The 12,287-nt window shown below is 37.5% G+C and overlaps 1 protein-coding gene across 1 annotated transcript in view; it reads left to right on the top strand.

The window, feature by feature from the left end:
• The window catches only part of LOC149553863 (26S proteasome regulatory subunit S10B homolog B-like), a 28,746-nt gene extending 21,068 nt beyond the window's left edge, over positions 1-7,678 (top strand). Inside the window, 3 exon segments of the mRNA XM_089790383.1 lie at positions 4,199-4,257; positions 6,650-6,769; positions 7,547-7,678. Of these exon segments, the coding sequence (XP_089646509.1) occupies positions 4,199-4,257; positions 6,650-6,769; positions 7,547-7,678 (311 nt within the window).
• Positions 7,679-12,287: the final 4,609 nt, after the last annotated feature.

Genomic DNA, 12,287 nt, shown 5'->3' on the forward strand with positions numbered 1-12,287 from the left:
TTTTTTCCTTAGATTCTAGCCCATGCTCTTTCTATCATGTTTTTGGCATTTTTGCTTTATGGTGGATATCTTAGGTGTTTTAGGTCTGAGGATCATTTTCCTAGCATGGTTTCTTTTGTTTTGGATTGTCCTATCTTTTGTGTCATCTTTTTTCTTATTTTGATCATTGTAGACATCATTTGTAAGCACTTTTATGTATACGCATTGAGATAAAGTGTCACTTTTGCATTTTAGGTTCATGAACGTTGTTTTTTGAGATAGTTGTACTTGCACTATTTTTATAAAGCACCATGGAGGGGATAGTTATTTGTTGTTTTAGGCCTTCTCCCTTTGTCAAGTGAGTGTTCTTTTTAGGACATTAGCCCCATGCAACGTCGGTGTGACCGTGTCTTTATAGGTGTTTGTACCTCTTCCTCTCTAGTCGCTCTTGGTCTTGTCTACAAAGGATTTTGGCCCACCTTCTTAGTTGTTTGTCATCTCACCCTATCTGCATTAAGGGGGGGTTATATTGTTGTTCTAATACATCCTTGGTTTGATGGTTCGATAGTGTGAACTATGTATTTAGTGTTTGATCCTATATACAAGGCGATTGTAGTGGTTGGCTACCTATGCATTTCGGTGAGATGGATCATCTACCATATAGACATGCTTGGTTCGTGCCTTCTTCTTCCATGGAGGTTCTTCAAATCAGTAGTTTCTTTCTAATGGAAGACTTTGTGGCTTCTTCTTGCTTCAGTGATGCTCTTCATGATCTCTCCTTGTTCCTATTTTATGGGGACATTCCCCTAGTTGGAGGCTTCTTTAGTTCTTCACTAGTTTCTTACCTCTTTTTGGGGGAGGATTTTTCCCATGTGGTTTTCTCTCTTTCCCCATTTTCAGAGGTTACATCTCTTTGCATTGTACATGGGTACCTAACATGGCCTTGTTGTTGGGACCCATTCTGCATTTTCATCTTAGTTTTGTGAGCTTAAGGCATTCCCCTAAGTTGTGCTTAAGGGAGGTGTTAGAGTAAATAATTAATTAATTATTAATTATTTATTTATTTACCTAAGCTTACTTAGGTTAATGCATTTATTTAATATTTAGTATTTAATGCATGTAGTGATGAGTTGTTGACAACATGGGAGTTTGTTCCCTTCTAGCATGTTCCATCTTTTTGTGGAAGTGTGCTTAGTTGTCACCTTATCTTCTACCACTTTTTAGCTTGTTCTACAAGCTTCCATGAGGCCTTTATATTCGGGCTCTCTCTTTGTATTTTCTTATCTCATTCCATTGTAAATACAATTTCATTGTTTTGCAATATGTTCTCTCTCATGTCTATTTAGGGTTTTCCCAAGATCCACCTCTTCCTTCTTGGTTTCCCTTTGATAGGTCATTTTGCATGTAGGTGATCTTGGCGAGCTGTGGAGTTGGATTTCATCAACTCCTACAATAGGGATAGAGAGAGAGAGAGAGAGAGAGAGAGAGAGAGAGAGAGAGAGTAGGGTATAGGATGTAGAGAGGGAGAGATCTTAGGACTTTTTGTGTATGTGTGTGTGTGAGAGAGAGAGGGGGGGTTATTTAGAGAGAGGTGGTAGCGATTAGTTAGAGAGAGAGAGGTTAAGGATTATGAGTTAGATAGAGAAACATTAGGAGTTAGTGAGAGAATGAGAGAGGTTATGAGTTAGTGAGAGATAGATATTAGGATTTGGTAAGTAAATGAGTTTGTGTGTGTGTATGAGAGAGAGAGAGATAGAAGTGAGAGAAAGAGGGAAAATGTGATAGCACTCTTATCTATTTATATGTTCCATGTTTCGGAAACAATAATTGTCTTTCTTAGACTAAATTCAATTCAAATAGATCTAAAATAAAATCTTGATGTCCTATGATTATTTTAGTTCTATTATGTTATAGATCTTTTCAATAGCTTTCCAACGCATTTTGAATAGAGTCAACAGGACTCTGAATGTAAAAGTTATGGCTTCTAGAGTAGAGCCTATTTTACTTCTTCAAAACTCGATCAGGTTTTGAAGTAAGATTATGATTAATCTTCTCCATAACCCAATTGGGTGTTGAAGACATTTCTAGCCTTGGAAACCAACTAGGTTTTGTTTTCTTCGATATTTTGGCAAGGCTTCATAACCAAGCCTAGCCATTTTTTCAAATTTGAAATAACTTGATTGGGTTATTCATAACCCAATCGGGTTAATGAAATTTTTGTATTCTTTTTTGTGGTGCCCACTTTTTTGTACACCATTTGGGTGCACACACACATCTATGACTTGACATACACCAAGTTAAGACTCTTCCTAACATGTATGACTGCTTGTCTTCAATTATTGATCTTCATCAAACCTTTGAGCATACTACAATAGTCACTAAATTTTCCAATAGATATGTTGACATCAATGACAACACATGCAATCTTTCCAATAAGTTTCCTACTTTTTGATCTACTTTTCTGAGGGTACAAAATAGGTTCATACCACCACTAAATTGTGGGTTAAATGTACCATTGGAAAATTGCATCCATATGTAATTTATTGCTCACTTAGGTCCTATTTTACCACTCCTTATCTTTCATGCTCAACATGCTTTATCCAACCCAGTCTACATGTAATTCCAATATCTTCTCTTTAATTAGGACCTTTGGTCCCTATTTGGGATGACATTGGATGAAGTGTAACACTTGGGTGTCATGGTCTTTGATGAATAGGCCCACAAATTGAAATTTCTTAATGGACACATTTTTTAGTGAGGATTTAAAACTTACAATAGTATCCTTCAAGTTTAACACCCTAAAATAGTTGGAAGAGGTAAAAAAGAAGGTCACTCTCCCTTAGTTTACAAATTATGGGTGAGTTCAATTCAAGCTCCATTCTATAATTTCATGTTTCAAGTCCTAAGGCAAGAGATCAAGTGTTGAAGATATTAAAAAGAAGGAATAATTTGTAAATCTATGAATTTGTGAAGGCATCCATAATCTTCCTTTCCTAAAATCAATATCAAGTCAACATCTAGCATTTACATGAATGTTTGGACATCAAGAAGGTTTATGAAGGTAAAAACACTCTTATTTTTAGATCTAGCCTCTATCATACTTCAACACACTCTCAACTACATTTAAATTATTCTTAAGTCAACATTAATTCCTAAGCTAGGATTTGGCTTAAGCAAACCCCTTTCTACACATCACTTCCTTTGTTTTCTATGTGTAGGTATAGGTGGCATACATGTTGAAATATACATAATCAAATCAAGAGGAGAGCAATAGTTCACAATTTATCAAATATAAAAGTATTAGGACTAGGTGGAGTAGGGTGCCTTGGTCCCCCTACTTAGCCCAAGGTTCAAACAAGTTAGTGATAATCTATGTTGTCATATCTACTTAATTGGATTTGTCATCGAGTTTTCAATGACATTGTACATGTAAAAAATGACCTTTTCACTCTCATTGGCCTTATATCTTGCATTTTTCAATTATAACTATAGATTCATAGTCCCCATATAGCGAATGATCACTGAATCCATTTAGTGCTTGAGTAATCTTGAGTTTAGTTGATCATGTTCCTTCCAATGAAATGGGGATTATCATGAATTAGATTCCTTATTTCCATGCATGGACTTATGGATATTAGTTCACCTTTTACCACCTTACACTATGATGCCTTTATGATGTTTTATAATTGTTAATGTCCTAGAAATTATCATTAAATATACAACCCTAGACATTTAGTTTGAATATTAAGGATTGTAAGCTAATGGATTCATAATTCCTTAAGATGTATTAAAATTTTGTTGAAGAGATTGTAGTTGCAATCTACCCAAAGAACATAATTGCACTTACCATTTACCATTTAATCCAAGATGTAAAAAAAAATAAACATGTAAGAATTAACACAAATTATTAAAACATGCATAACCTATCTAATATAAACATTAGGTTCACATTCATATTAACTTATTCTCTTAAATAAGATTAAATACTAAAATAATGCATTATAAAGTTAAAATAGCCCACTTTTATTGAATGAGGGATCTTTCGCTCTACTAGGGTTTCATGTGTCTATTGTGTACGGCTCTATCTAAGCTCTCCTTTTGTCATCTCTATCTGTCATACCACATTTAGTGCAAGAGCTTTTTAGAGCTAGTTTATAATGGCCCTGGCCAATAGTGATCCAATAGTTGATACTAGTGTTCATGTTGCTACTTTGGATAGCCATGGCGCCTCCATTGAACAAACGTCCTCGCAAGTTCATCCCAAAGGTCTTTCATGAGGTAATTCTAATATTATCCTTCCTTTACAAGAATTTGACGATGCATGTGAATGGTTAGAACAACATACATTGATAGGTTATTTTGTGGGTAGGACTCCTCATGAAGCCATGCTTAGAGAATGGGTTACCAAGAGCTAGACTCCTTATGGAGTCTGCCTTGAAGTTGTGCAAAACCTTACCAAAGGTTTTGTTTTATTCTACTTTACTAACCCATCCCAGGCTAATGTAGTTTTTGGCAATGGCCCTTGGTTGGTTTGTTCCTCCTTGCTTGTGTTCCAAAGACAGTCATGAGACTTTATAGTCTCTGATGAAAAAAAGCTTAGGGTTCCTATTTAGGTTGAGTTTCCTGGTCCTCCCTTGCCATGCTGGCCTCTTATTGAGTCCATTGCCAACATTCTTGGAAAATTTATTGCCAAGGAACATGAGAATATTTTCAATGTTTTTCGTAAAAAATGCATTTGCATTGAGGTTGATCTCTCCAAGGATCGCAAGGATTCTTTTGAGATTCAAGTTGGTTCCCACACCTTCTCTCAGAAGGTTCTTTATTTGAACCTACCCAACACCTATTATAGGTGTCAGTCGACTGAACACAAGATCAAGAAATTCCCTTTGGCAGTGCTTAGGGTTAAACCCCCACCCAAGGATGCTCTTGTTAAGCTAGCGGAAGGAAAACAAAAAGAGGAATGGACCACTATTGGGTGCAAGGGAAAGGCTTTCTCAGCCCCCAAATGGTCGAATGTTGCTTCAACTTCCACTCCCCTCCTATTCAAAATGGACCACAAACCTCATCCATTGTAGGGTCAATGATAGTTTCACTAGAGTCAATTCATGTTGTTTCATAGGATTCACACCCTATTATTTCACAGGGGAACAAGGTAGCTACAAGGGCTACCTCTCCTATAGTGGTTCGTAATCTGCTTGTTACATCCTCCATTGAGGCTCAGAATGTGCAACGTTCTCACAATCCTCCTAGACATGCTGAGAAACCAAATGAAAAGCTATGGGTCATCATTCCTAGAGGGTTTCCCTCTAGTTTCACCCCAGTTTCTACTTTTTTTCAAAATAGCTACTCCTCCCTTGAGGACAAGGAAGATATGGAAGAGTTTTCACGAATTTTTATCATGGAATGTATGAGGTCTTACAAACCTCTCTAGAAAGTACTATGTCTAGGCTACCTGTCATAGACTTGGTAATTTAGATTTTCTTTGTATGCAAGAAGTTAAAATTTATGTTTTCATGCTTTCTTCTGCATGTTGCATCATTTGGCCAAATGACACTATGTTTTCTTCTTAGCATGAAACTGGTAGAGGTGGTTTAGTTACTCTCCTATCACCTCGTCTTCATTATGCTATTATTTTGCATGGTTCTAATCCCATGCATAGAATTGTTTGGATTTTTCTTTCTATCAATAATCATTCCTTTGGTATAGTTAATGTTTATGCTCCCAATGATGTTGTGGAAAGATCTCAACTTTGGTGTTGGATGGCTGACAACTTGTCACCAACTACTTGGGTTATGTGCGGCGATTTTAATATGGTTGAGTTGGCTTCTAACAAGGAAGGTATTTTTCCCTTTCACTGGACAGTTGAGGAAAAGGAAGCATGGTATTATATGTGCAATAAACTAGGCCTTTTTTATCCCAATGCTAACCTCCACCAGTAGAGTGGGGTCTAGCACACTTGGTCTAATTTTTGAGCTAGCTCTGACTACATTTTAAAACATCTCAATCATGCTATGATTACTGCACAATCTATTTTCTCCTTTTCTAAAGATCAAGAGTTACCTGTCATTCCTCTATTGGATGTGATGTTATCAGACAACTATCCCATTTATTTTACCATTTCTTGGCAAAAAGTTGTCCAACAAGCTGTCATAACATAATTTTTCCTCAACACGTCATTCTTGATGCATGCTTCCACTATTGCTCACATCCTACGTGTCTGGAATTTTGAGTCATGTTGTCATTCCCAAACAGGCTAGATTCAATGGTAGAATGATGTTGTTACCAAAACCGCTAGGTTTCTTCACATCTATGTGCAACAATTGGCTGTTTCAAAAAAAGATCTTATGAAGCTAATACCAAGGTTCTTAGGAAGGCTTCTGAAGATCTTACCCTTAACCCATTTGATTCTGATTTGCAAGGCCATCTTGCCAAGCTTCTCCATGAGAAACATATTGTTAATAAGTATGTTGCTTAAGGTGCCCAAATCAAGGCTCAACTCCATTGGTTGGAGGTTGGCGATAAAGATTTTAAAGAATTTTTCCAGGCTCTTAGAACCTGTCATACCAACTTTTGGATTAAGAAGATTAAATAGGGCAATGCTATTCTTTCCAATCTCCCTCACATTTTGCATGCCTTTGTTCATCATTATGAAAATGTTTTTTCTTTGCAGGAAAATTCAGTTGCTCGAGAGGAAGCTCTAAGAAAGTGTATTTATGTTACTACAAACCACCTAGCAGTTGAGCAACGAGTTTTCTGTGAACAACTTCTCACCATCAAGGACCTCAAGGAGGTTGTCTTTTCTATGACAGATGACAAATCCCCTGGGTGTGATGGGTTCCCTTATGAATTTTATAAACACCTTTGAGAGTCTATTGGTCCAAACCTACATAAAGTATATCTTGAAGCCTACCATACTAAGAGTCTAGGAGCCATCATTAACAAAGGAAACATTAAATTTATACCTAAAGTTGGTGACCCATCACCTTGCTTAATGTTTCATACAAGATCATTGATAAGGCTTTATCTCTCAAGATTCAACATCTTCTTCCCTTAATTGTACACCCAAAACAAACCAGTTTCATCAAGTCCTGGTATATTCTTGACAACATCATTGTTGTTTGGGAAGACATGGAGTGGGCTCGTAAGTCCAATCAACAAACTATGTTATTAAAGATTGATTTTGCCAAAGCTTATGATCGAATTGAATGACACTTCATTTTGCTATGCTCCAGGCTTTGGGTTTCGACCCTAATTTTCTTCAATTTGTGGAAATACTTTTTGGTGATGCTTGATGAGGCCAATTATTGCCTCTATTTTATTTTATTTTATTGTTAATACTCAGTTTTTAGTACTGTTAGGATATTTGTGAACTCATAACTAGTTGAACTTATGATAAAGTCCAGATAGAACTATTAAACCATGGGTAGATAGTTATGTCATATTTTGCCAATATTATACATATAATGCATTATTTCATATAACCATCAAAATGTGTTTTCTAATATCTAGATTTAGTTTGACTATGCTTATTTGTGTAAATATTTCTGTATCGCAACTAACTTGCTAGGAAAGGAAGAAGTTGGAGAGTGGTCGACAGCATTCGAGAAGAAGCGTCAAGGCCCAGTTGGGGCGGAGGAATCATTATGGCACTAGAAGACATGAGTACTACAAGGGAGGAGCCATTATTCCAGGAATGTAGGGATGAAGTGTTGTTATATTCCCTCTGATTATGTTGAATTGGTCACCCAAACCTTATTGCTTATTTTGCGGGTTGTTATATTTCCTTCTTCTTCTCTGGCAGATCTTTAGTCAATTTTTTTCTTTTTTGTTTTAGAATAAGTATCAATCCTCTATTTATAGGGATTGGATTGATAGTTTAAAAACGTTGGAAAAAGTTTATGAAAAAACATTGTTGTATCTTGTAGCGAGTTATCTGCAATTTTATGTATTGTTCTTATGTAAGGAGTTTTTGAAATATAATGAAGTAATTATTGGTTTACATTCTATGTTAGTAGATTAGTAGAAGCCAACCAAGGGGGCCCACTTGGGAGGTGGATTAGATTAGAGTAGTGTAGATTTACTTCCAGCATTTCCAGTATTTCAGATAGAAGTTACAGTTTCTTCCTACAACATTGTACTTTGTGAATGTTCCTATAGCATCTGCAAGAGCAATTATAGTGGATGGTTTGGGTTGAAATATAGGTTAGCATAGAGTTGCATTTCCAACATTCATTTCAATAAGGAGTTAAGTGTGTTACTTTCCTGCAGCACTAGTGTAGGTTCTTTAGATGCATTTTACTTTCCTACAACATAAGCATAATGACTCTTCAAGGAACCTAGTGCACATATCATGCCAACCATTTCAAGTATATGTCCCTGGGTTTACAAATTGAATGCACCTCATGGTGGGAGAAGTAATCCTTAGATTGAATAAACTATTCCTAAGTAAGGCTTTGGGCATGATTACCACAGACCTATTGTGAGGTAGACCAATGCCAATGCTTGTATTACCATTAATAATTCTCAATCTAAAGCCTCTGGGATTTTTTGATCTATCCAACAAGGTTGCCCTTTGGCCCTAACTTTGTATGTTCTTGATGTTGAATGGTTTGGTTACTTACTTTCCCACTCTGTTGCTACTAGTTTGGTTTGTGGGATTTCCTTGCATGAGTCTCCTTCTCAGCTTGTCAATGGCAACTTTGTTGATGACTCGGTTCTCACTCTCCTGGAGGACAAGGAAAATATCAATAATGTCTTGCAATGCTTGGACACTTTTTGTCAAGTTTTTGGTTCCGCTATTCAATGGCACAAGATACTATGTTATAGGCAATCCTTCCTTCCGGCATTGTCCTGGCTTACTCAATTCAGGTGGAAATGGGTTACCCACAAGGAGATCTTCTTCTTTCTAGGCATCTCCTTTGCCTTTCAAGCTTCTCTGGTGGAATTGTGGAATGTTGTACTCATGAAAGTTGGGAAAATGCTTGATTATTGGATTACTAAACCCCTTTCTCTTGCGGGGAAATTCCAAATTTTCTCTAAAGTGTTGGTGCCTACTCATGTGTATTACTCTTCTTGTTGGGCTCCTTCCAAAGCTTCCTACCTCAAGCTGGAGTGTTTGCTTCATGATTTTCTTTGGGCTTCTAGGTCTGATCATCATGGTTTTCACAGGGTTGCCTGGAATTTTTGTTGTCTCCCCAAAGAGTCTGGAGGTCTTGGCCTTCTTTCCACACAGAAGCAAGGGCTTCCTCTTTGTGCTAAGTGGATTATTCGTGCTCTCACTAGTGATGAAGCCTGGAAAGTGTTGGTTCCACATTGTATCTCTTATGGTTTTCCTATTCACAGGCCTACGTGGAAGGGGATTGGTCTTCATACCCTTCTCATTATGCGTGAACCTATTCATATCCAGGGCTCTTTTGTTATCAAAAGCATATGGAAAGCCTGGGAAGCTATTAAGCCTTAGCTTCGTTGGGATGGTGATGGGTTTCGGGATGAGCTTTCTTTAAACCAACAGAACCTTTGGTGGTCATCGTTGTTTTCCATTCAGGGTGTTCCTCTGGCCAAGGCTCAAGCTCTCAGTGCTCTACATTTTTTCAAACACAACATCAAGACTCCTAAGGACCTCTTCCCCAGGATCTCCATGAGTCTTAGATCTTGGGAGGATACTCAGGTCCAGTTCCATCTTGCTCATCCAAATCGACAAACTTTTGATCTTCTACTCTTTGCCCTTCCAGATCATTTGATCCATAAGGTGGGCATCCATTCTATGCGACCTTGGTGGAAAGACTAGAAGTGGTATCCTGCCATGCCCTTCATTAGTTACAAGCCCAACTTAGGATATCCCTGGCTTTCTCCCCATCTTCCTATGGTGGATAATCTCAACCAGCGTTGGCATCTTCAATCTTCTACTTATCATTGGAGAATGTGGTTTGACACTATCTAGAGTGCTATCGCTGAGCCAAAAATTGCCCATTTTTCCTTGTGCTTGTTGTTTCAAGGGCTTCCCCTTGGGCCATGACTCAAGCATCTTGGTGTTCCAGATCCTCGATGTCCTTTTTGTGGGAACCCTGAGTCTTTTTTGCATATTTTTTAGTTTTGTAGGTGTGCTCAGAATGATTAGAATTGGATACATGATTTTTTCAAGCCTTTTAGGCCAGAACCCTTTTCTTGGCACATGATTGTGCTAGGTGATTCCCCCAGGATCCCTAGGAATTTGCCTAGATCTAGCATACTTTCAAGATGGAGATTTTGTTTCCTTTATGGAAGGATAGGAATGTTGTTCTTTTCACTCACAACTTTCTCGATATCAATGTTGGTATGTACACTAAAGCATTCATTTGTAATAATGTCATGTTGTAGATACAAGTCCAAGCTAACAAGGTGGCTTTGGAGGTGGCCCACCTTTAGGAGCTACTCAATCACTGGGGTAACATGCCTTGCACAATCACTAGAGTGCCTCTTGACTCTGTTGACCCTACTCTGCCCCATGCCCGTCATTGGGGTCGCAATTCTTATGCTCACCGTCGGTCGCATAGGCCACACTCGCAGGCTCCTTGCCACCGCTCTCCTAGTGGTGGGGATGATGGTTGGCGACGCCACTCGATTTCTCCACCTCGCTGCAACTCTAGCTGGTCCCTGGTTCTTGTGGCTCCCCCTCCTATTGCTCCTCCTGATGTTGTTAGCTCTAGATGGCCTTTTCGCCTAAATTTGGCTATCTCTTCGTCGCAGGCAGATGATAAAGACAAAGAACAAGTTGTCGATGATGTTGTTGATGGTTGGATTGTTCCTAGTCTGCCTGCCAATCCCAGATATGCCTGACATTTTAATGATCGTGATGAACCACGTCCCTCGGTTGGCATTGCTCTTACACCCTGAGGGAGCTACTTAAATTTATTTTTTGATGAATAGTTTTTGTATCCAGCTTCGGCCGTGGGAACTATCGCGGGGTGATATTGTATCTCCCAACCCCTTTTTTGTGAAGTTGTAACTAGTATATTAAATTATTAATAGAAAAGAACTATTAGTCAAATAAAATAAAAAAACCCACTTTTCTGTTACAATTACACATTAAATTTAAGATTAATTCTTTTAAATAATTTTATTATAAATCAAAAGTCAAACCCAAATCTTCAAATTAAAAAGAATGTTAAATGCTACTGCCCAACTCGATTACCTTCCTGCGTAATCACTCCTAAGTCAGAAACGTGTTCGACACTCCGCGAGTCCCATGGAATTTAAATGCTTCAAAACACTCCTAAAACGATTACTGTCCATCCCCGTAATTACATATCAGTCGGCGGCTGCGTCTGCGTGTGGGGCCAGTTAAAATACTTGACCAGTGAAACGTAGAACCTACGAAATACCCAAAACACGTATTCTGCTTCAAGGTCTTTGACCAAGCGGCAACAGGAGAAGCTTCTTTGTTGATTAAATACGCGTAGGTATAAAACAGTTGAGCCGAACTTTCTGTTTCAACTTTTCCGTCAACTTTTCAGATTATTCCAATCATTTGCCGTCTGCGTTTTCTGTCTGCTGTGCCCACTGCCCACGACGGAATAGTTTACATATCAAGTCATCAGATGGGAGCTGGAAATTATAATGCCTTTGCAGCGTGACGGGAACTTGATTTGCGGTTCACGTTAAAAGACGGATTTTGTGAGTCGTTAGCTGTCAACACGTTTGGTCAGAGATATGCTCCCTCCAGAACACATGAACATCATATATATAGCCTTAGGAAACTTGGTTGTGTTTAAATATTATTTATTTAAGATAAACACTATTTCTTTCCTTTTTTCAACCGGATGCTTCCTTTTGTTTTGTTCTGTTTGCGGGGTGTGGGGTACTATGAAATTAGTTTTTTCAATAATTCCGTTTCTAGACTTCATTTATTGGCACATGGTGTATCCAATGAAGATATACCAGCCCGCTAATTAATTGACTCTTTGCTTTTAGATAATATCTAAGTTATTTTCTTGATGTTGCTTCTTATTTCAAATTGAGATATTATAATGTTGTTTAAGTTTTGTAATGGTGAACAATGAACTATGTATGTATAATTCGTAGACTTTTGGTAAATGGATCATTTTAAATTCTATAAATATTAGAACGTTTTCTAAGCTTTTATATATATATATATATGAAAGTTTGTTTTTGGATTTTGTTACAAGATGGGTTGATATGTCAATATAATTGAATAATTTATTTTTTATATAATGTAATATTTTAATCTTAATATTTCCTATTTAATATGTAAGATTGTTATGATAATTAAGTAAGAAAGTTATGTATGGTCTTGTAAAGAGGGTTTTGAT

The sequence above is a fragment of the Cupressus sempervirens genome, chromosome 6, assembly GCF_028749045.1.
Source record: "Cupressus sempervirens isolate cs-2001-9-10 chromosome 6, ASM2874904v1, whole genome shotgun sequence".
Classification (NCBI taxonomy): Eukaryota; Viridiplantae; Streptophyta; class Pinopsida; order Cupressales; family Cupressaceae; genus Cupressus; species Cupressus sempervirens.